Source organism: Squalius cephalus, assembly GCF_949319135.1.
Source record: "Squalius cephalus genome assembly, chromosome: 20".
NCBI lineage: Eukaryota > Metazoa > Chordata > Actinopteri > Cypriniformes > Leuciscidae > Squalius > Squalius cephalus.
This window is the reverse complement of record NC_137141.1, coordinates 22,437,732-22,464,203: the sequence shown is the minus strand read 5'-3', so window position 1 is coordinate 22,464,203 and position 26,472 is coordinate 22,437,732. Positions and strand designations below refer to the sequence as shown.

General features: G+C 38.7%; 1 protein-coding gene across 2 annotated transcripts in view; it reads right to left on the bottom strand.

Moving 5' to 3' along the window:
• pacrg (PARK2 co-regulated) overlaps positions 1-26,472 on the bottom strand; it is a 160,805-nt gene that overhangs the window by 104,230 nt on the left and 30,103 nt on the right. The window contains exon 1 of one of the 2 annotated variants that reach the window (XM_079854303.1): positions 6,760-6,968. The exons of the other annotated variant lie outside the window; for it this stretch is intronic. Coding sequence (XP_079710429.1) covers positions 6,760-6,852 — 93 coding nt within the window. The 5' untranslated portion in view covers positions 6,853-6,968. Of the gene's footprint in view, positions 1-6,759; positions 6,969-26,472 lie in introns of those variants that run through there. 2 annotated transcript variants of the gene reach the window in all.

Below are 26,472 nucleotides of genomic sequence, written 5' to 3'. Positions count from 1 at the left end.
TTAATAGACATGCCCTCAACAACCCAGCATCTCCTGTGAGAGACCACACTTTAGATCACAACCTTAATTAGCACATGGGGGAAATTTAGGTCAGTTTAAGCACAGGAGCGAGGGTTTAGCCATGGGTTAAGGAGGGTAATTAATTAGTCACATACAGATGCTAAACAGGCTCATTAGTGAAAAGTGACTGTTGGCTAAATGACATGTGTGTGTCTGTGCATGTGTTAATAGTTGTGATCATAAATACAGATAATAAATTAACACAATCCATGTTGTGAAATAGTTCATTTCATGGTGTGTGGCTGTAACAAATGCAGCTCTGGTATAGGACACAAAACTGAGGCCTCCATGAATGTAATTTTTTATAATCTGTCAGATTATTTCTATAATCTACGGTGGCCCAGTAGTGCACAACATAACGAAATTTAAAAAGCAAACATAAGTTCACAACACAACGAAATTAAGCCACAACACAACAGAATGAATCCACAACACAAAGAAAAATGTACAACACAACGGAAATAAACCACAACACAACGGATATAAGCCACAACACAACGGAAATAAGACACAACACAACGAAATAAAGCCACAAAACAACAAAATAAAGCCGCAACTCAACGGAAATGCTCCTGACCATCAGAGGGCTCTCGGTAAAGTTTGTTTTCCATGCCACTGTTCTATAGCCTAGAGTCGGCAGTCTTAAGATATCAATACCAGGATTGGTTTTAACAGTATATAGGCCTAACCATTGTATATCGACATAAAATATTACTTCAAAATCACCTACATGAATTATAGCATGCGTATTTATACTCGAGAATGCTTTGAACTGCTTCCACAGTGCATGATCCCTAAGGGAATATCTGGCAATTCCACCAAGTAGCCTAGTTAAAACGTATAATTTATTATAATATAATTTGATAATTAAAAATAAAAACCATTTGGTAAATTGAAGAATTACAGAAATGTATTGGCACAATTTCACCTGTAATAAGTCAGTCTGGTCACTAGGAACCTACCACAAGCTTTGAAACATGAAAAAAAAACCTTTCAGGGAATTACAGTAATGTTTTTATAAAAAACAAATTGTGTACTGTGCATACAGGGAGCTATTGGCACAATTTCACCTGTAGTAAGTCAGTCTGGTTACTAGGAACATACAACAACCTTTAAAACATGATAAAAGAAAAAAAAACTATATATAATACAATACAAATATATTACAGAAATGTTGTTTCCTAAAAATAATTGTTTACTGTAAATTACATGAAGGAAGGTATTGGAAAAAAGTCACCTGTAGTAGGCTAAGTCAGTCTTACAATCAAGCTTTGGATTTTGAACATGTCTGTTTTTGAATGTTAAAAGTCATTTTAATTAAGTAAGGATTAATGCCCGACGAGGTGTCCATTGTCAGGTATTAATGGACGACGGCGAGGCGTGAACTGTCCGACGCGCAGAGACCAAGCTTATACCATGGTCACATGCCAAATAACACATTTTTAAAACATTAGTTTATATTTTAATTAGTTTTACAATCGAAATCTAAAGTTTTTACAAACAATAACTTGGTTTCCCTGGTTAATGGACACCCTGCAGCCAATCAGAATCAAGTATTCACCCAGACCATGGTATAATACAAATTATACGTTTTAACCACTTGGAAGAATTGGCAGACGTTCCCTTAGGCATCATGCGCTGTGGAAGCGCATCAAAGCATTCTAGAGTATAAATATGCAGCTATAACACACGTAGATGATTTTGAATTAGGCTAAGAAATGTCGATATGCAATGGTTAGCTACATAGTGTTAAAACTAATCGTGGTGTTGATATTATTTTTTAGACTGCTGACTCTATAGAACAGTGGCATGGAAAACTAACTTTACCGCGCTCCAAGAGCCCTCTGGTGGCGGGAGCATTTACGTTGTATTGCGGCTTTATTTTGTTGTGTTGCGGCTTTATTTTGTTGTGTTGTGGCATTATTCTGTTGTGTTGGCTTATTTCCGGTGTGTTGTGGCTCATTTCAATTGTGTTGTGGATTTATTTTGTTGTGTCGTGGCTTAATTTCGTTGTGTTGTGCACTTATGTTTGCTTTTTAAATTTCGTTGTGTTGTGCACATGGCCGGACATTGGGCTTGACTGGGCTGCAACCCATGGGTCCCGTCCAGTAGGGGGCCCCATCCCTTACCCGTTTTCGTTCGGTTTTTTTGTTCGGTTAACTTGTATGCCAGTTTAACAAGTTAGCTCAAAGGGGAAATATTAATAATAACTCATCTCTCTATAAATTACAGAAACGTCTGTCTGTCTGTGTGTCTGTGTGTCTGTCTGTCTGTGTGTCTGTTAACCACATATCTCTCGAACCGTTAGTCCGATGGATTTCAAACTTGACAGGTGTCTCGCTACGGTCACGAGTAAGTGCAGTGCCAAGTTTGACGTTGTTTGGATGAGAAATGCTAAAGATATCGTTAAATATATCATTTTTAAAAGGTTGTGGTTTAAAAATAAACATTCTGGCACTAGAGGGTTGTATCGGTCAAAGAAGCCCCAAGAAGGTTGTGGTTTAAAAATAAACATTCTGACAATCTGTCAGCTACACTGTTTACTTCTGAATATTATAGTTTGGTTCCAAAATGTGATAAATCCATTTTGATTAATTTGAGTAAAAATGTGTTTTCTTTACCAAGAAACCAACAATTACTAAAAACACACACAAAAACTGATTTTGCACGGGCACTTTGCACTGCTCCCTGAATCGACACGCTTATTCATTTGTGGATGTTAACTGAATCTATATGTCAGCTATGCTGTTTACTTCTGAATATTATATTTCATTCAGGTGCGCTTAACGTTAACGCTACTGTGTAATAGTAGCCTATGCTATTCACCAACTAAACATATCCTATTCAATGCGTTCACAGTCTCTTTCACGGGCATCATTTGTAGTGGCCTTTTCACAAACTGTTTGCTCAAGCATAGCGTTTTCTCGGAGTTCACTGTGTGCTTTCTACCATGCACAAATAAAAATGTCACTGAACTTTTTCTGTGTAATTGTAACAATGAGCATTCAATCACACCAAACCAACAATTACTAAAAACACACACAAAAACTGATTTTGCACGGGTATTTTGCACTAGTCATTATCAATTATGATTAATTATTAATATTTGGGTCAATTAATTGGATTAACTTTAGGTAGCTAAATTAATATTACAATCAATTAAGCAGTTCCAACGAACTCTTTTGATTATTCATTTATTCTAAGAAAAGCATAGCCTATCTTTCATGGCCACCGAAAAATAATTATTTCTTAGCATTTACAGCGCTGAGAGCATGTAACAAGATCAAGATTGTAAAATGGACTTTGTTGCAAGCAGAGCAGAATGAAGACATTGAACTCCTGAGGCTGTCCTTGATGCTGTTGTGGTTGAGAGAGTCCTCTCTCTCCTGAGTGAGCACATGGCTGTGGAAAAAAACAGCCGTACAGAGAAGCCAAGAGTTGATCGTTGCAAGAGTGGTGGTAAGGTTACAGTTTTCTTCTTGGTTGGATTGAAGAAAAGATAGTCTGACTCCCTTTGGGAGAGTGAAAGGATGGCAGGCGGTGCTCACGGCCTGCTGGGGCCCTCTACCCAGCAGTAGAGGCCAGAAGAGAAGAGGAGAGGCGGGTAACTGTGGATTTGTCTCTAATAAAGCCTGAGAAAGGCCCCAGCTCTCTGGGTGTGCTTGACCAATGAGAAGGGTGGAATTTCCAAGCAGGAAGATTCCTCTGTGGTTGATTTATGAATCTTTGTTCTAAGCGTGCTCATTTGCAATGGCAGCTGGATTGGTTTCTGATGACGAAGAAAGATTCTTGTAATACTAATGTTGCACAGCTATCGGCATATCATGTACACAATCATTTCGATCTTCAAAGTACCAATTTATAGAGACCAAACATGGTATACGTGAGGTTACGTTGACCGTTGGTTCTATAATAAAATACATAGAATCAAAGAGATAATAGTATCAACAGATAATAGTATTAAAAGACACAACACAAGACAGTAAATCATTCACAAAATGTTCTGGAATGCATGTTCATTTCATGTTAATCAGTTCAAATGAATGCAGGAAAGTCTGTTCTGATGTCTGTATTTCTTGTGAGCAGGGGCCCTGTTCACATTGCTAAGAGTCATAAAACCAACTTATCTGATCTTGCCCTGTTGGGGGGATGGGGCCACAGATCCCAGAGTGAGTTCTAAATATCATTTGTTAACCTATAGCCTAACAAATACTTGTGTCTGACTTGTCTCGGTCGTTACACCAGATATCCAGAAATTATTAGCTACTTTATACTTTAGTTTTGTACACATTATCATGTTAATTATAATCAAATGCATTTTGTTTGATTGACCACAATATTATCATTGATATTAGTTTGAGAAGGGCACTTTTGATTAATTTTTGAAAAAGGGCAGGGGCTCGAGCACCCAAAGCCCCCCTTCCTTCCAAAGACTTCCTTTTATTTGGTCATAATAGCCATACACCGTGTAATTGCATTCTGATTGAATTTGTTGATTAAATTTAAGCATCTGACATAAGACGACCGATAGCTATGACAATGAATTTAAAAATATTGTTTTCTCTTGGCTTTAGAGTTTTGATCTTCTCTCAACCGAGAGAGCACATCCTGCATTATTGTATTATAATGACTAAGCTATTTAATATTAGCCTACCACTAAACTTTGACTATAGGCATGTTGCATATTAATTGTTCTAGGAACCTCAAAGCATATTTTAATTTGTGTGTAATTTGTGCTACTCCATAATGATGTTTGTAGCGTAAGTAGGGCCCAAACATAAACTCAAGCCCAGGGGCCCCCAGCCCACTAAGTCCTGCCCTGGTTGTGCACTACTGGGCCACTGTAATAATCCATCTTTATGTCCTTATTTTTGAAAATGCTTCTCTCAACTAATGCACAGATTCAGTCTAAAATAAGAAAATACTATCTTTCAACAGGGCGATAAGAGCTGCCAGTTTAAACTGATGGGCTTTTATACTTGTTACGGGCATCTAATACATCTTCATCTCTGGCCAACAAGTAGACGCTATCAAGAGATGAGCCCATTTTAGGCAATTATACCCCAAGCCTGCACTGATGGGGGTGATGTCGTGGGGCATGAGAATGATGGGTAACTGTCAGTTCAGCTGTCTAGTGAAAAATGGGATCCACATTGTGATGAAATATGTGTTAAGCAAGCAGAAACTCCATTTTGAAGTGACTGTTTGTTTGTGGATGATAGAAGGCTATATGAGTGAAAAGAAAAGAAAAGAAAAGAAAAGAAAAGAAAAGAAAAGAAAAGAAAAGAAAAGAAAAGAAAAGAAAAGAAAAAAAAATACAGAAGAATGTAGCACATCCAGGACAATGCTACCAATCATGACCAACCTGGTCAAGTTAGCAAATGTCCTTTTTGTTTTTACCACTCAGAGTATAGACTATAGAATACAAAAATAAAATTGTTGCATAGGAATGTCATCACCTACACTCTGATTAAAGGCTTAGATTGTTTTAATGAAATCTGAGAGCTTTCTGTCCCTCCATTGACAGCTATGCAACTGAAACTTCAAAAAGTTCAGATCGTAAAACTAATCCACATGAATTGAGCGGTTTAGTCCAAAATTTCTGAAGAGACTCGATCGCTTTATATGATGAATCGATTGAATTTAGGCTTTTATTCACATATAAACATTGATCAGAGAACATAAACAAACGCTCAACCGAACCTGCTTGCGCGATAACAAAACTCTTGTGGAAGCTCAAAAGCGCTGCGTAACACACAAGAATGAACCTCACTAGTTCTCGCACGTCAAGCGAACATGCTTATGCTTCTGTTGGTTTACCACAAGTGATGTGTGAGTTGATGAATGTTTACATGAATAAAAGCCTAAATTCAAACTGTTCAGCATATAAAGCGACCGAGTCTCTTCAGAAATGTTGCACTAAACTGTTCAATTCATATGGATTACTTTTACGATCTCTTTAAGTACTTTTTGAAGCGTCCAGGTTTCAGTTGCGTACAGTAGCTGTCTGAAGGGACAGAAAGCTCTCAGATTTAATCAAATCATTTGTGTTCCGAAAATGAACTAAAGTCTTACGGATTTGGAATGACATGAGGTGAGTAATTAATGATAATTTTTGGGTGAATTAACCTTTAAAGCTAAATGTCTTGATACCCAGTCTGAGGGATTTTCATTATGAATTTAAATATTTTTTTGCCCATTATGTGTCTAACAATTAAATACTGCTGGCAATAGCATCCCACAATTCCCACCAGACTCTAAAGAGAATCAGTGTGGAAATTCTGATCACAAACTGCTCGGAATTAATGAAGTAACGTTATACAGGATAATTCTTCATTTAATAATATGATTGATGCTAAAATTACATATCACACAAACATCTAAATCATTTCATTAAATGACCTGTGACTGCAGCTTCATCCGAAATGCGGTTTTTAAGTCAGAGAGTAGGACATTAACCCAGTCACAAACCCATTAAAACAGGCACCATTAAAACCATTAACACAGATTTGTAGTCACATTTGTAGAAGCAGAAGAATACAGAACATTAGTGCTAGGCCATTATCACAACGAATCATTTACAATGGTTATGCCTAACGTTACATGCGCAAACATCCCACCCTGAAAAAATACATTTAAAAAACAAGTCACTAAATAAAATTGTTCAAAACAAGAATAACAAATAAACCATGAACTTACCACTGAATTCTTCATGGTGGACTTCACCGTAAATCCCTCAGTTTTCAGTTCTTTTTTAGCCAAAGTTTCAAAAGCTCTCATTTTCGTACACATCGCTAATTAATCAGTTTCAGTTTAAAAAGACCAATACAAATTCAAAGGATAAAACCGCACGGAGAACGCCAGCTAACTCATTGGTGTCGCATTAGTGCTCGTCTGTTTGGGTTGCCAAGGACTCACTTGGAGACGCGCTGCGGTTGCTATGGATGGTTAAAAAAAAAACCGGATGTTCATCTTGCCATGGAAACAACACGCACTCCGTTGTCGTTTATCAAACGTCATTTAAAAATAAAAGGGAAATGGGAAATTATAGTGTAGCAAAATGATAATCAATACCGGGAAGTGTGATTATGTTCCAGTGATATATGTGCGTGCATAAGGCATGGATTTTCTCAACACATCTATCTTTTATTCAGTCTAATTAGATTTGTGTTTTTCCAATAATTATTTTAGGGCTTTTGGTTTGGCTCTTCTTTGTATTATTAAAAGTAAACATGTGAGACCAGTAGCAAGTAACATCCTTAGGATCATTTTTAAAGGTCTAATGAGTTGGCTACATTCTGCAGTGGTTCTCAACCTTTTTGACAATAAGTTTTGTCATTTAATTTAAATATAAAATGCAGTCACCCATATGTTTTGAAATGTAATTTATAGCTTTAATCTATTTAAGAAATTTAATCTACAGTAAAAATTATTGTATGTTACGTTCTTTTTTAAATTATATTACAAAATAAATAAACCGCATTTTGTACAATATATAGCCTAATAAAGCCTTATAAGTTTGGAAACTTCTTTTTTAATAAATAAATGCAGCATTCAAAAACATAAAAAAAAAATATGAATGTCCCCATACAGAAAAAAATATATATTGAAATATATTTTAAAGTGTCAAAAGTATATGTGGCATATATTCCAAATACATTGAAATATATTTGCATTGTTGTTCACTTATATTTATCATTTTGAAATATATTCTGAAATATAACAAAAATATATGATGTTAAGTGTGAAATATATTAATATATTTCACACATATGTAAAATATATGACAAAATATATGGTCATAAAATGTTTAGCTTGCTAAAGAAGGGTCGAAAATGTATTTTGATCATAGTAATTCCTCTACCTTTTCCCCTATACACAACAGTAGGCTACCATATTTCACTACTGTATTATGACACACAGCTATAATAAATACTGTACTTACATTTAAATGACTGCAATGTAAAATGACAGATAGTTGCTATCCTAGGACTATTAGGCCATATTAGGTGGCACGTACCTAACACTAAGTGCAATTATTAGAATTGTTGTTTTATTGACATCTTTCCTGAAGTCATTTAAATATTGAAAATATGCACAATATTTATGATGCAAGTATAACAGTGACACTCCAACAGTGAAGTACACTTAAACAATAGATAGAACTCAGTGTCTAACACTGCATACACACACTATTAAATAATTGTATTCAATTCTGTAAAAATAAGGGAAAAAACTCTGCATTCTGTGTGTTATTTCCTACATAAAATTGTCATTTTAGGCCAATAAAGTCAGTAAAGGGGCAGCCGTGGCCTACTGGTTATAGGGCTTTGGGCTTAGGGCTTCGGGCTTGTAACCGAAGGGTTGTCGGTTCAATCCCCAACCAGTAGGAAAAATGTGGGCGGGGGAAGTGGTAGATCACTGCTCTCCCATGCCCACATCCACGGCTGAAGTGGTCTATCTAAAAAATAAATTGAAAATGTGTCGTTTGTTTGTGAAAATGTTAACTTTTTAAATTTCAAAATATATTTCAAATGAAACAATTTGCAAAAGTATATGAACATATATGTAAACATATATGAAAATATATTTACAGTACATATATTTAACTAAAATATATTTATTGGGCCAATTTCAAATATTTGCATATATTCCAAAAATATATTTTGAAAATATATTTCAAATATATTTCTTTTGTGTATGGGTCTCCAAACTCTTGACAGATATACATTTTTAAATAATTGTATATTGATTGATCTCACTCCCCTGAGGTTAAGAACCACTGTTGCAGTTCACCTTGGGGCCTCCGTCTCCCTCATCACAGTGCCTGAAGGAAAGATTCCCAGTTGCCCTGCTTTGATGATGGCACCGTGTCCATCCTGCATCATGAGCTTAAGCACTGATGCTGTATCCTCAGGTTTACTAGCACATTGTCTGTTAAATCTAGAGAGAATTCCACTGTACTAAATCATTCCACTATAAGAGTTTGGCACTTTTAATCTCTGGTGTGTCTTTGCCTCTGGACTCTTCGCAACAGTAGGCTACAGTAATTAATCTTCAGTGTGGTGTGCAAGCAGTTTCTCTGAAAACTCCTATTTGGTTTTTATGACTCTGCCGAGGAAGGAAATGCCGTGTGTGTGTGCGTGTGTGTGTGTGTGTGTGTGTATGTGTGTGTGTTTTTTTTTGAGGGGACAATTTTGCAATGTTAAGCTACTATTAGAGCCATGCATTTGTGATCATTTTAATGCATAAAAACGTTAAAAGTCCCTAGTAACCAAATCAACTAGCCATGGTTTTTATATTATCTGCCATCTTGGTTTGCCTGTCCAATCTAAACGACACATAGTGGATAGTTTCACATATTTTTACTGTTATCATGTTGTTTTTCCATATGACATTGCTCAAAGAATTGCCCCCAGACACAAACCATTAGATGCTGAGTGCGTGGGCCTCATTTATGCCATTCTCATGGCACTAATGATGTGTATGTGAGTGAGCCCCATTTTGATGTGCCAAGGACTCAGTCCCACTGCTTCCGCCGCACACACATGATATGTAATGAGTAAACAGCCGACCTTCATCTTCATCATCACGGCCTCCGCTCGTGTTTGATGTGTGTCTCATTTGGCCGCTTCTCTCAGGGCTGATGCAGCATCCCACTGACACAGGCAGCAATTAGACAGCGATCACCAGAAAGTTTGGTGCTGCAGGACCATTAACAGAGGAAAATGCACGCCTCAGACTAACAGAAGCAGGAGCTGGGCTGGACACAGAGAAAACCACCGACAGGACTAGTCGGATGTGCCAATCAGCATCCCCCAAACGGCCCATTAGGGCTGCAGGTTCGAGTTTCTCTGCAGAACAGCCACAGCCTACGACACATAAGCATCTTGACTGTCAGGAAGTGAAAATGTGCGACTGTAACGAAGAGAAAACGGAATAGTAAACAAAGCATCTGAAAGCACATTTTTGTACAGCATCACAAAAATTCATCAGCACAAGAGTTTACTTCAGATTCACAGAGCACGTAGCAATATTCTCTCAAGTTCGGTTTCATTGTTTACTTGTCTTTTCCCTTCCGCCACTTGCATTTGCTGTTTTGTGAGAGTATGCAAATAATTCAGAAGCTCAAAAGCAGATGCAGCCATCTTACGCATCATATTCTGGTGAATATCTGCACTAGTGCAAGATCAAATGCCACAGAGTTAAAAGTAAATATACTGTATGTGTGCATACATTACACACACCACCTTTGGAAAGTTTGGGTTATGTAATCTGTAAGATTTTTTTATGTTTTGGAGAAGTTTCTTATCCTCACTAAGATTACTAGCAGCTTGCGCCAGTACAAACCCTCTTTTGGCATTAGAAAACTACTGTCAAGATTTACTAAAGACACGGCTGTTACTAAAAGCGTCTGTTTTGCGGCTGACTTTATTGCATATGCATTTATAGGAGTTTCCCTTTCAAATGCAAAATTTAAGGGAGGAGATTATTTAAATGAATCATGCAAGGTGATTTACTAAGGTGTTGTGTAAACAGCCCCTAAATTGGCATAGTATCCTTCTGAATTATAAAAGCTGTTTTAAGTCAGTCTTCTCTTAAAGGCAGTGAAAAACAACACACTCTTTAGATAATATTCCAAAGATCAGATCCATACAGCAATCAATACCCTGCAGGGACATATTAAGGCCTTGTAATTTGTTTTGTTTTCGGTTGTTGTCATCCATGGTTGGCCTGTTTTAATCTTTTCTGGTGATTATTTGCTCATTCTTTCCAAATCCAGTCTCTGATCCGACTGACTGCCCCTTTTGACTTTTTTTTTTATTTGCCTGAGAATTATTAATTCTCTGAGCTTAATCTAAATGCCGTAGAATAAAACACCAATTTAGTCAGGATTTTTAATCAGATGGGGCTACTTTCTTTAACCAGTGAATCCCATGGAAAAACTGCTTTTAACAGCACATGAAATCTACTATTTTATGCAATTTCATTATTTTATTGCCTTTTTCTATAGTCAACATGAAATGCTATTTGAAACTCATTTTTCTTTCATAATGTAATGAATGAAAGAAACAGGTTATTCAATTAAAAATCAATTTGGATGGGACTTTATGTTATCCATCTGGAATTAATTAGGTGGTGAAATGTGTTACCAGAATTTGCCAAAATGATGACTAAGCAGCTATCTGACTATTGATTTACAATATCCAAATGCCTGCATGGCATAAGTGATTTCAGCAAATAAAGTTGATTCAGATGAAGAAGGAGTTTTTGTGATGAACATTTTTATGAAAATTATGAAGACAAACATTTTTGTCTTAAGAATTACATTCACTAACAAATCATTCACAATAAGACCAGGAATATATATATATTTGTCAATTTTGATTCGTATTGACTTTAAAGAGTGATATTACCTGGTGAATTTCATTCTCTGACAGTTTGAGATATTCTGTAGGGTCCACTATATTATTTCATTAATCTCCATGGTGACTGGCACATGTGTTCTCCAGGTTAATCTTCAGATCAAATGGGCCTCCACACATATTATGTTCCCTTGCATGACACCTGAAAGTTTAATAGCAACAGACTGGGCTTTATACACTTCAGTAGTACCTGCGTTTACTCTCCTAGAACACTGTGGGAACTTTGCTGTTGTGAAAACCCACTCATATTTTCGAAACAACTAGCTTTAAATTTTTTTGTACATTTGGAGTGCTGTCAATACAGAGAACAACGACAAAAATCGGTGTTGCCTACACCGTGTTATCCTCTTTTTAAAATGTGCACCCTGTTGACTTCAATGGGGCAAGTTTTAAACCTGCTTTTAGCCTCTTAACATCCTTGATGTGTCATTACAAGTGCACAGCCATGTGAGTGATTCCTTCGGAGTGAACGCGGGTGAATCTGACTGCAGTAGATGTGAAAGATATGAATAAAAATGATGTTTATTCAGCCAGCGCACATACCTATATTTACATCCTGTTTTCGGTCGAAGTCCATAGTAATCGATTGTCGAGTTCACGCGCATTGGTTTAGTACCTATGATCACGCGCGTGAACTCGACAATCGATTACTATGGACTTAAATAGTAAACGAAAACGAAACGAAAAACAGGATGTAAAAACGAAAACAGGATGTAAATACAGGTATGTGCGCTGGCTGAATAAACATTTTTATTCATATCTTTCACATCTACTGCAGTCAGATTCACCGCGTTCACTCCGAAGGAATCACTCACATGACCTGTGCACTTGTAATGACACATCAAGGATGTTATGAGGCTAAAAGCAGGTTTAAAACTTGCCCCATTGAAGTCAACAGGGTGCAAATTTTAAAAAGAGGATAACACGGTGTAGGCAACACCGATTTTTGTCGTTGTTCTCTGTATTGACAGCACTCCAAATGTACAAAAAAATGAGCTCGATGTTAAAATTGACCGGAGTTCTCCTTTAAGACAAAAATGTGATGCAAAACTTTCAGACACTTACATGTACAGTAAGTTTTACCATTAGAATTGTGTACTGTATGGCTGAAGACAGGTGTAGTATTCTCTCTCTCTCTCTCTCTGTCTCTCTCTCTCTCTCTCATTCTTTTCTTGCTGTCTTTTTCTCCACCTCAGCAGTCTGAACAGACAGCATTTAAGTAAAATATTATTAGCACCTCCTTGCAATCACACACAGCAGCAGACTCTATTTGCCCAGCGCACAGGTGAGAATGGTTAACAAAATGAAATCAAAGACTTACACAAGCTGAGGCTGCTCATCGCGGCGCTTTCAAGCAATAGCTTTCATTTGCGCAGTTTTAGCACAAGAGTTTAAAACAACAGTTCACTTTCGATTCGGTTTACTCGTACTGCATTGCTAGACGCAATGGGAAAACTCCTTTTCTCAGACTGCTGAAGATTATAGAATAATGCAATGAAAGTGAAAGCGAAGCCCGAAGTCAAGCCATTCGTCTGCCCAGCCAAACGCTACCCATTTCATCTCAATGATACAACAGGTGCTATTCTCCCGCCTAAGCGTGAGACGCAGCCTATAATACTTCAACCATTTGACACTGGATTTTGGGGACAATCAAATGAGGTTACTCGCTTTATTTCGCTTGCAGGTCCCCTGCTTCAGGGGCGTGGTCTCCACCTTGGTAAGGAGCAGCATGGCTCACGTTCTCTACACCGAGGCATCTAAATCGCACCCTTATGAAACAGACATTCAAGATGTTAACATTGAAACAAATCCTCCTGCAGGTGTGCCAGGGGATTGTTTGATCTGAAAGATGCCTAATTTCATATCCAAATAGCCCCCCATCACAGACCGTTCTTCTGAATCGCGTTCAAGGGGGTGACTTACCAATGTATGGTCCTCCATTTGGAATGTCTCTAGCTCTGTGCACTTTCACGAAGTGCATGGATGCGGCTCTCTCCCCTCTGAGACAGAAGTGAGTATGTGTCCTAAATTTTCTCTACGACTGGCTCATACTGGCCCAGTCGGAGATCGAGCTGGACGCTCACAGATCGTTGCTCCTCAGCCATTTGAAATGCCTGGGACTCAGGATCAACATTGCCAAGAGCTCACTGTCTTCCAGCCAATGGATCTCGTTCCTGGGAGTAGTCCTCGATTCAGCCCAAATACGGGCCACGCTCACGCCAGAGCAAGCCTTGATGATTCAACAGCTCCCGGTGACTTTCAGGTTTGGGGTCTCAGCCCCCCTCAGAACGTTTCAGAGGATACTGGGCCTCATGGCCTCTGCGTCACCAGTACTTCAGCTTGTTCTGCTTCACATGCAGCCCCCTACAGTACTACAGTCTCTGACGCCTCCACATCAGGGTGGATCACGGCTGCATCATGGTTCTGACCCCTTGGAAGTACCCTTGTTGGTTCCAATCCGGCGTGGATCTGGGAATGGTCTCCAGAAGGAAGGTGGTCTTGACAGATGCTTCCAACACGGTTTGGTGAGCTCTGTGCGAGGGCAGGCTGACTTCCGGCTCCTGGTCGAGCGCGGAAAAAAGGCTTCATATCGACTGCCTGGAAATGCTGGCAGTCTTTCTGGCCCTCAGAACCTACCTGCCAGATCTGAAAGGACACCATATCTTAGTCCGGTCGGACAACATGGCAGTGGTGTCCTAAATAAACCACCAAGGTGGACTCAGATCGAGGCCTCTGTACAAACTGGTGAGACGCCTCCTCTTATAGGCACCACCCAACCTGCGCTCACTGAGAGTGGCGCACATGCCGGGCAGATTGAACCAAGGGGCAGACATGCTGTTCTGGGGCAACGTGTCCTCGGAAGAGTGGACACTTCACCCCCAGATAGTTCGTATGATCTGGAGTATCTTCGGGAAGGCAGAGTTTGGCCTCTTTGCCTCAGAAGACAACTCTCACTGCCCAATATATTTCTCGAGGGACAGGGACGTGCTGGCCCACGAAATGGCCCAGTCTTCCCCTATGCGCCGTCCCTCCAGTTGCGCTGCTCCCTCAGGTCATCAGACAGATCAGGAAGGCCCCCCTGGTTGATTCTGGTGGCCCCCCTCTGGTGGAACTAACCGTGGTTCCCAGAGTTGACACAGCTGCTCTCAGCAGCCCCGTGGCCAATTCCTCTGAGGAAGGACCTCCTTTCCCAAGTGAAAGGAACAATCTGGCACCCCCACCAGAGTTGTGGGCCCTTTACCCCTGGCCCCTCGACGGGAGCCGATGGACCTCTGTCCTGAACACTATTTCTAAGGCTAGAGCCCCGTCCACAAGATGCCTCTACGCCCTTAAATGGTCTGTTTTCTACAGCTGGTGCATAGTTGTGAAGCTGGTGAAGACCCGACGTCCTGTGACATTTCACTGGTACTGTCATTCTTTCAGGAGCTTCTGGATAAGGGTTGCACCCCTTCCACGCTCAAAGTCTTTGTGGTAGCCATAGCAGCTTTCCAAACTCCTGTGGCCAGCCAGGCCGTAGGCAAGAACAGCCTGGTTGTTCGTTTTCTGAAGGGGTCTAGGAGGCTAAACCCGCTCAGCCCTATCACAGTTCCTACATGGGACCTGTCTATGGTCCGCAGGGCCCTCAAGGGCCATCCCTTCAAAGCCACTCAGCTGGTCGAATTATGGCCCCTTTCGCTAAAGACCGCTCTCCTACTAGCCTTAGCATCGGTCAAGCGAGTGAGTGACTAAATTTGTAATACTTTTTTAATAATTAATACTTCTATTGACGAATGCATTAAATTGATCAAAAGTGAAAGCAAAGACTATAAATTGTTACAAAAAAATATATTTAAATAAATACTCTTCTTTTGAATTTTCTATCCATCAAAGTACCCTGAAAAAGTTCATTTCGGTTTCCACAGAAACATTGAGCATCAGAACCATTTTCAGCTGTGATAATAAGAAATGTTTCTTGAGCACCAAATCAACATACTGTATTAGAATGATGAAGGATCATGCGCGTCTGAAGACTGGAATAATGGCTGCTTTGCCATCACAGGGATAAATTGCATTTTAAAATATATTCAAAATAGAAAACGGTTATTCTAAATTGCAATAATATTTCACAATATTACTGTTTTTACTGTAGTTTTGATCAAATAAATGCAGCCTTTGTGAGCTTAAGAGACCTTAAAAAACATTGAAAACTTGTGCTGACCCCAAACTTTTAAACAGAATTGAATGTTTTGCTTAATTAATAAGCAAGACGAGTACATACTTCATAATGGAGTTAGCTACAGCACTGCATGATAAACAAAAATATATCAGAAGAAGAATACTAGCCATGAAATGTTGTAGTGATTTTGTTAATAAATACCAGCTGCTTTGTAATGCACAACCTCATAATCATGTCTCAATCAAACTGTTTAAAGTCCTTGCCTGTGCCTGAATTAATGTTCACAATCTACTAATTCACATAGGGAACTAGGCAGCAGAATGACTCCAAGCCAAAGAGATGGAGAGGGACAGCAGATGAATATGAAGAGAGAGTGAGAAAGGAAAAAATGGGCTGTGCTATATTCTGAGCTGATATTTCAGCATGTCAGTGTGGGTGTGGGAGACAAACACATGAAGAGAGAAAGAAAAAGCTTTAATATAAAGGGAATAAAGCAATACTCTTGTAGGTCACATCCAGACTGTACAGAATATCCCACTATTCTGACACTTGACCTTCACTCTCCTATCTCATCTGGATAAAGCAAGCATTTAAACTTTGTTCTCCACGTGAAAGCACCAGACCAAAAAAAATCAAATAAAAAAATATGTATGTATCAAACATATATGACCTCTAGTGTCTCCTCGAACTCCATATCTCAGCAAACACACAGAGGAAATGAGATCATTAAAAAAACAAGGCATGACTTTGGCACGGTACACATACAAAATACAGATACACATACAGTAGGGCATTACTAGGCTGAATATTTGCAGTGAGTGCAACAGAGTCATGAAATAAAATAGTGCAGCCCCTCACACAAGCCCCAAGAGAATCTCCATTGAAAGACAAAGTATGTTTCAGTCGTTTTTATGACAAAACCTCATAGAGCCAAGAGCCTGCGTCAGATCACACTGGGATTTTCATTTCAATCCAAGGCAGGAGAAATAAAGAGGAAGAGTGTTTCAGGATTCATGCACTGTATCAGCTTTCCCAGTATAAAGTGCTTCGAGGGGAAACGGTGTTACCCAGGAAACCACAGGAGAAAATATTTTTTCTCTTTTTTATTTTTTCCCCACACTGTTTACCATAGAGGTCTCACTCTTGATCTGTCTTATCTTTTGCCAAGAGGTCACAGGGTCAAGTTCATAATGGAAGTCATACTCATAGCTTGTGTGTGGAACAAAATACTCTGTGCATGTCTGGGTGTTTATGTGTGTGTCAGGCTGCTGTGTGTGTGTTTTAGCTGTTGTTCCAGGGCTTTCAGCCAGCTCACTCAGAGATACCTCCCCTGACACAGTCTATCTCCCAGGAGAATGTGTCTTTCTGTCCCTCTTTGCAGGATGGACAGTTTGCTACTATATACTCACATAGAAGAAATCTGTCATTTGTGTTTTTTTCCTCCCTTTTGCGGCAAGACAACCTGTAATAAGAAGTATAGCTGAGAATTAGGGGGATTTTTAGGAACAATTTTTTATTGTTTGAACAATGGAAAACAGATAGGGGCAGGTCTGTATGGACTGTATGGGAAACTATAAACATTAGATGAAAAACTTAAAATACAGATACTTCTAAATTTCAAGGACTTCTAAGACAGGCTGCGAATCTGTTTTTTACTGGGACACACTGGATGATTTTCAAATCTTAACCGATTTTAAAACTGTGAGATACGGACAGTTTAAACCGATTTTTAGCAATATAATCCTCCAAATGCACACACTAGAAGAATCATCCGGACCGTGAGGCCACACAATGTCGATTGTAGTAATATTTTCACAATGAGACGAGATCTCACAAAGACTCGCATGAGAAGAAAAACAAATGAAGGGCAATTAACTGTAAGACTGGAGAAACTGGAAGAACTGGAAGACAGGGCTACTCTCTGAGAAAACAAAGGAAATTAACATTTGAACTCTCTTGCTATATTACCATCCCCATTCGAGACACGATCACACTTGAGTTGATCACCTCCCAATTTACACATCATTCCCTTCGCCAATCCCTACCTGAATTCACCCAAAAATCTATATGGTTTAATATGAACAATTATCATATAGTATTGTACATGTTAGGTGTCATTTGATATGTCTCAGTGCGACTGGTACAAATGTCTCATTCCCAAAGAAGTAAACCAAAAGTTCAAAAAGTTCTTAAGAGTTTAGAGATAACTTGCACACAGAGGAGTGTGTGTCTTCCAGGCAAATGGCATCCTGCCCAAAAGGTGTAAACTCTGAATGCAAATTCCCATTGTTAACGTGAAAGAAGTTTCTGTCTATATAAATAAATGCAACGAGAGGCTCAGGGCGATTTAATTAGCCTGTGATGCGGAGTGTGTGCAAGACACTCCGCATCATGTATTTTCTAATGTCAGGTTCGCATCTTTTCTCTTTATTCCAGAGCATTTGATGTTTTGTATTTATTATCTTTGAACTGATTATGAAATTGGCATGATACATTTACATGACATAATAAATTGCGACTTCAATGAATGAGTGCTTCATTGAATCGTTCACTCTGCTGGTTCATTTAAAAGGTGATTCATTCAAGAAGGAAACACTCAGAGATGCACAACAATGATTCTGCTTTAAATCTATTTAATAAAAAATTGTGAACCTTTATTAAATCTACTATTTAATAAAAAAATTGTGAATTTTCAATTGCAAGAAAAAATAAACAAAGAAAATAAAAATAAACAATCTATTTGTCAGAAAATTGGCTGTGATTACTTGCTGTAAATGTGCTCGTTTAACAAATTCATTCTTGCTCTATTTGTTTTCCCTGTATGAATATTCATCTGTAATAGTGACTAAACAACAAATGCCAAGAATTCACTGACAGGCTGGATCAGGGTGCATAAGACCAAATAATGGATCCCGACAGGATTTTCTCCAGCAAACTGCATAAGAAGACAGAGGAAGAGAGTGAGGTAGAGAGAGAGTGAGCGCCTTGCAGATTTGTCTGCCTTCTTACTGAATGCTTGAATGATAACTGGCATTACCCTCACCAGTGAGGATAAACAGACTGTATTAGACTTGTGCTAAAAACACCCACACACAACCATATTCAGTGCCTGCCTGAGTCTCAGACGGTATGTTTTGTCTAAGATCTGGCTATACAAGACTACAATGGATTAGACCGTTTTTAAGTAAAGTGGTCAGGGAAATAGAGAAAAACAACCTGACAAATACAAATTGAATGAAACAGACAGGATAGCTGCAATCTGTCTCTGAGCAGGGGTCCACTAAAGTCTCAAATTGTTCAGATGGCATGTTGATTTTGATTGTGCACAGGCTTTCCTGTAGCTCAAACAGTAGAGCGTTGGTGCTTGCAATGCCAAGGTCATGGGTTCAATTCCCAGGGAAAGTAAGAACTGATAAGAATGTAAATGTGTACCTTGAAATGCAATGTATGTCACTTTGGATAAAAGCGTGTGATAATTGTAATGGAAATATACTTTTCGCTGGAGAAAGCAGACACTGCTCTCCTCAAGTGATGCATTCAACAACGCCATTATAGATTTGGCTGCAACATGACAACAGGCAGACTGAACATATAATAGGTAAACACATGGTATGACTATTTATCTCATAATTGTGAGCTGTGTATCCATTTGCAGGCAAATTTAGTGAGCACCAACTGTGGCATCATTTGAATGAGCTTTTAATCATCTAAATTATACAACAAGTTTCCAGCAATATATAACATTCTTTAAAGTCATAGGCTACGAAATATATACAGTATATCTAAACATATCTAATGGTTCATGAATCAGATTACATTTGCGCTGTAGGTTTTTACCCTGTCTATTTTTAAGATTTATTTTTTTTAACAATAACAAAAATCAGTTTAGCAGATTTTGGCACTTTTAAACAAGCCAAAAATACTGATGACTCATCCTGTACAAGATTTTTGACCAATCAGATCCAATTTTGCCAGTTCATGGAGTCTTTTAAGCTCATCTTTCTTTTTAGCGGCCCAGCACAAACTCTCAGACATCTGCCTGTGACTCATAACCTCCCAGTGTTTACATATTAAAAAACAATGTGCTTATAACTTCACATTTTCCTCTCTCCACCCTCTATTATAGAGCACAAAGACTAAACCTTTGTGACGCCCAACGGACTAGTGCTTTTATTGTGTTTTCCTTATAAAATGAAACTGCTGACAGGGATTTAAAAACATGGCTCTTATTGTTCTCGCTTGAGATGCACAGCTTTAATGTTTGTCCTCCAGCAGGTTTTAGAGGCTGCAGAATGAGCTAAATAATATTTATTCTCTTTAAATAAGGAGAATGTCAGCATGCACGAGTCAAGGTCAGAATGACTTCTCTGAACAAAACATGTTCAGTGTTTATATGGAGAAATATGGTTTGTTTCTTTTTCTGTCATGTTTCAAAATTTCACCAGTCTCAGAAACTGCAGCCAAAAAGGTTTTAGGCGAAAACTCACTCCAGCAAACCTTGATGATATTTCTAACTTTCTTATGGACATGGACATGGTCTTAGTGCTCCTTAGGCAGTTTCAAATTATCTGGGGATGTTGTTAGTTTGCAGTGCTGGTCTAACAATTCTGGGTTTGCTGACCATAACTTCACCCGTGGGAGCCAAAACTAATCTGAGAAACTTCTTGAAGTAGTAATACTGTTCACAACGACAGCGAGAATGATTCTCTCTTTCATCTTTACGCTGTGTACACAAAATACACCTGCCAGGACCGTCGTGATGTACACTCTGTTTGATTTAAGTTCTACTGAATCCACATCAGAGCAGTTTAATATTTTCATTCAGCAATTTCCCAGTAAACAGCATTTTAATAAATCTTCCCGAGATCAGCTGTTATGAAGAGTCAGCTAGGTTTGCCTCAGGGGGATAAATTGTCTGAGAGCATCACAGAGCTCTTATTCAGTCAAAGTCCAAGCAGGAGAACTCATATCGAGAGTGTTTCTGCACTGCCTGTGGAATCATTATCTCTGTCAAAGATCATTTCTACTCTCTATTCATATACAGTGTTTTCTCAACATTTGCTCAACCCTCAGACCCTTAAGATTCACTCATGACAGAACAATCTACCAGTCCACCATTTAAAATCATCTTAATTATTAAATGCACTGATGTTTTTCACAGTTTGAGCAGAGAATTTTAAATGTGGATTTCATGGTCAACACTGTGGTTTAGGAAGAAGCCTTTGAGTTAGCATGGATGCAGGTAGACTGTGGTTTTAACCCACCATTTTCTCTCTCTGTCTCAAATATTCTTAAAAGGAAGAAGAAGAAAATATTTGTGAGAAAACACTACTTTGAGGCACTCAATAATAATAATAATAATAATATTATATGTGTGGCTCTTCACCAGGGAGTTTGTCTGTCAAAGCTTTTAGCAAAAAGCTTTTTAATTTGTGCAATGTTTGTAAGAACATTTTGCAGTTTACATCAGATTTAATTCAATATGCATTTTTAATATTGCATTGTAGTCACATTTGTCATTATATCATTGTCACAATCTCCAGTCACCAGCCCAGTCACCACAGCACTACATTTCCCAGCATCCCTCCTGGCTCCCACCTGCACACACTCAATCATCACCCGCACCTGCCATCAATCACCCTCATCAGCAGCACCACATTTAAGCACGCCATCCACACTTTCTGGTGCTTGCCACTCTCTACCTGGTGTATGGATCATGTACCTATCTGCATATCTGCCTTGAAAATACCCTGTTTGGTCATCTTCTTCATTGCGTTGGCAACAACCTTCATTCTCCTCTTCTGATTGGTGACAATCATGTAGATGTATATGCCACTAATTGTCAATATTTAATTGGAGATAAAATGAACAAATATGAAGTTTGTGAAGATACTGAATGTGGAAGATTAATTCAAAACACTTTTGATAAAGTTTGTCTGCATAGGGCCACCCAAGGCACTTATCCACTGAAGCAAAGCCATGAAGAGTGTGCACACTTCATAATGAAAATGATTATTAAAACTTTAAACAGTTCCCCTCAGGTGGTTGTATTTCAAAATTGAACAGCTAAACCCTGCAGCTGTTCTTTAAAATTGGAAGGTTAATTGCTCCCTTTGGAGCTCTCTTCTTAAAGAGATTTGTTAAATTTGTCCATTTGTTGAAGCTTTGTACAAACCATGTTTGCGTCTTCATCGCTTCACTCAGTAAAAATCCTTCACGAGCGATTACACAGATAAAAGGGCTCAAATTAATAAACACTCACTTTTCATTCGGCTGCTTTTTCTTTTCTTGGCATGAACTCAACGCAGTGTTTCCTGCGTTCTCTCTTTCTCTTTCAATTCCTACCCAATCCCAGAATGCTCCACTTCCTCTGTTCTTTATTTATTTACTTCTCTCTGCATCATGAAGCCTTTAAAATATTAATTATCATTTCCACAAAAGACTTTTGGGAGGCTGGGACTGACTCCATTATAATAGCTTATTTGCTGAGATAGAACCTCTTGTGTCTAGACGCATACAATTTTGAAAGTTCAGCACACTTTCTATTGACTAAAATGATAAATGTTTGTTTTGTTGAAAAGACAATCATAAAAGACAATAAAAAAACTGGAATATGTTATACAATGCTGTGTGGAAATATGACATAACCTGTACTGGCCATTTTACTTTTTTGCAGTAGTAAAATAGTTTACATACATTTCGTGCATTTGATTTGTTTGTTATATACAAGGTAAGGTTTTATATTTATAATTAAACAACAGTTTGTACAGGTACTCGAATTTGATGACTGTCTTGACTATGAGCAGGTCCTTCAATAATTCACTCAAACGATTGATCGTTCAAGGTTACAATTCTCGAATACTAAAGCCTGGTTCACACGGGACGATTTTAAAATTGTCGGCCGATTTTCCAAACCTGAGAGACCCCACACACGGCGATAAAAAATCACGTGTCTAACAGTTTTGGTCGTACAGTGTGTGGTGCGCAGCCACACGGCAAAATCAACACATCACACACGAACCGATTTGACTCCCGAGCATTCCCATGTCAGACGGGAAATCTCGCAAAATCCCTCGAGATCAAACGTAATTTAATACTGTGCTTACGAGGATACTTGACAAAGTGAACATTTTGGCATACTTTTGTGTGTTTTTGTCCGTTCAAGCGTGAAAGAGAACTCAATGCGTCAGCGCGCTGTCTTTCTGTGCGCATGAGTTCTGTGTGTGTGTGTGTGTGTGTGCATCACACAGAGAGGAGATTTACAGACAGCGAGCGAGCCGCCAGTACAGATTTAAGTTCTTTTTTGCGTTTTATCGCGCTTGAATTGTTTCTTAGCACTTGAATGAATGATAGCGTGATAAAATACTATAGTATAGAGCAGCCAATGGATGAAAGAAAAATCTACACGCCACAGTCCACAGGCTGTGTGCTCGTTTGTCCCCGGGGGACACCACACATGAGGAGAAATCGGGTCAAAACAATCCAACATGTTGAATATCCCCGATTTGAGATCCACACTAGTATGCACACACTGCAGGAATATCTGATCAGCTTATTTTACGATATCGGAGCATCCTTAAGATTGTCGGAAGGGGTGAATCGGGACTAAAATCGGCCTAATTATCCTGCCGTGTGAACCAGGCTTAAGACGCAGGACTGTCTTTGTGAACGAGTCATTGAATCATTCACCCAAATTGATTGGTTGAAAGACTGATTCATTCAGGAACTAAACTGTGCTTGTTGCTCAGAGATTATGGGGAAAGCAAAAATACAAGAAATGCAAATACTGTTTATAAAATGTAAGTTACTCAATATTAACAACTCGTTTTTTAAACTGTAAAAGCAGTCCTTTCCTCTCTTGTGAACAATGAGATTTCATTAGCTGTGTTGAGAGGCTGTAACCACACCTGTTTTATTCAGAACATCTGTTAAATAATTTGCAGTCAGACTTCAGGCTTATTCACTTCTGTCGGTAAATGATAATGGGTCACACCCATTTGAGACTTGTTAGAACTGCTGGATGGGATTGCTATTCCAATCTCATACCCTTTTATTGTCATGTTTTTCTCTGATTTCATTTAGTGGATCTATCATAAGACACCATTAAAAACATCTTTCTGCTGTTGGCTAGCCTTTTACTGCAGCAAACATTTTAATTGTTCGATTTAATGGATGTATTTTGATTAACGTTGTGGGTATCAACACCGTTTTTGTTATGCTCGTTTCATTTATTTGCTTTTGTTTAAAGGAACACACCACTGTTTTTTGAAATAGGGGTTGTTCACCATCTCCCCTATATTTAGATAGGTGGGCAAATGCATTTTTGTCTCAGTGCATGTATTGTCTTAGTCTGGCAGCGCCGTCGCTAGCTTAGCTTAGCATAATGAATGGAATCCTTTGTTGCCGGAAAGCATGTCGTGAGTAAAAGAGATCCAAAATAACAAACAAAAAAATGAATTACTTCTTGTGGCCTGTGTATTCACAACGAGTACAAATAGCAATGCAGATTATGACTAGGCGATTTCCTAGGCAGATATTGACATGGGATTATATTGGGGTGAAGCACAGGCGAAGCACTGCTACTTGAGCGCAGAGATATCAGATATCTTGGGCGCAGAGATAGCGGATTTCAGGTGTTGCGTGATATCTTTGTGCCCAAGTAAAAGTCTAAATTATATAGATAATATTAGCCTGACGTCGTCATACTCAGATTCTAGTCAGAATGTGAGTCTGATACTGGTCCATTGAGCTTTGATTATGGGGCGTGTTTTAACCGAACCAGGAAAGAAAATGCCTCTGCACTCAATTGGATAGACCTACAACCAATCAGAGCAACGTAGTAAGTTTTCATTCATGTTTCCGATCGACAAATGCCTTGATCGCAGTTCTCTGTTCCTCTTTTAAAATTAATGCGCTGTCGATATCTTCTATAACAGACGCGATGGCGGAATCTACACATGATGTTTCATAAACAAAGTTCGGCAGGAGCACGTTCACATAATCAATCCAATCAACTTGTCATCAAACACAATGTCTACACTATCAGCATGAGAGGAGGCATATTATTCACTCTGTCAACTCACCTAACATTCCTTGACAGTTTTCAGCATCCCTCCACTCACTCTCGGCTTGTCCTTCCACAGCCAGGAATACGGGGGAGTACTTTGGGTTCGGGACGAATACCGAGCCCGAGCCCTCTCCTCAGACAGCACGCCAAATATGCATTTATTCTATCTGACTTATTTGTAAGCGTGAACTCGTGAAATCTCAATTCTCCAGCGGCAGTCATTTGAATTCAACCCAAGCGCTCGTTGATGACGTGGATGATTACGTTACCGTTGCTCATCTGTCCATCATCGTATAAAGCCCGCCCTGACAATTTGATTGGTCCGAACAATTTTTGTTCGGGCATAATAGCTCCTCAACGGATCGAGTCCAGACCGAACTTTCCGACCTAAACAATTTGTGGGCGGGGCTAAGTTCGGCTGGCATCCAGGCTAAGATAATATAATAATTTGTTGTTAAATTGTACATTTAACAGTTTTACTGTAAAATCACATGGTTCGATCTATTACAATTTTTGGTTACATTGAATCCCCTTAACGCCCACTGTCGCGAATTTGCAACAAACCCCTTCCATTCAGACTGCAGGCGAGATAGCGTGTGTTTTCCCCCAATGCCTGTTTGTGCACATTCGATACATACCTAGGAACATTTTGCACGCACTGGTTTCTCGTAGGAGCGGTCGGAGTGGGAACTACATCCGGTTCACCGAAGCTAATATTTTGGTTTGCAAAATCCGCATATCAAGGGCGCAAATGTGGAGAAATTGCCCAAAATGAGTTAAGTTGTGCTAAGATAAAAATATGTACCAGATTATTGATTGCTTCTATAGCTATGTTATTCATATAGACTTCATGTGACGAATATTTTTTACGTACTTTGTAGATTTCTGTTTGTAGCAAATTTGCGACATTGGTCCATAACGGCTGGATTGGGCTAATGGCTACATATTATAATAATGCTGTATTTAGATGGTTTCAGCCAAAAAAAAATTTTTTATTTTTTTTTTTTTTTTTTCACAAAAAATAGCATGTTAGGATATAACACTATAAGAATATATAATGTATGCACTGGAGAAACAAGGAAAGAGTTAAACAGAGTGTAACATGGAATGTATAAAAACTACTGTCAATGTTAGGGAGTAGGAGAGTGTTTTGTTTCTTGCTGTTGTCAAGATTCATTAATTTGTCAATTAAAGTTTATAAGTTCTAACAACTTTGTGCCATGAATAAAATCTACATACCTGAGATGGGAAAATGTGTTTTATTAATTTTACCATTTTGTAAAGTCAAGTCAAGTCATCTTCATTTATATAGCGCTTTTAACAATGTAGATTGTCTCAAAGCAGCTTTACAGAGATAAATGTATAATTTAACGTAAGATTGTTTTGGCTTTATAGCGGTTCTTTAATAAAGTTATTTTCCAGCTAAAGTTAGTTTTGATTGATTCGCTTCTGTCGCAACGATCATTTGTTTTTAAATTAGGGCCGCCAAGACGAAACCATTCTCTCTACACAGACTTTAAACGCGAACCTGTGAGAAACGCTGATGGCGTTCAGATGCGCATTAAGAACGGGTTCAATAGTTATGTGCGTTTGAATATATGTGTGCAGGTTTGGAATTCCCTAAAAACCAAGCCTAAACAAATTACTGGTGTTTCCTTATAGTTTTGATTCAGAATTTTATTTTATTTTATCAATTCGGGGTAGATACGCAAATTGAGTTTTCCCGACGACGCTTTATCTGTAGAGTGGGAAAGGGATCCTCC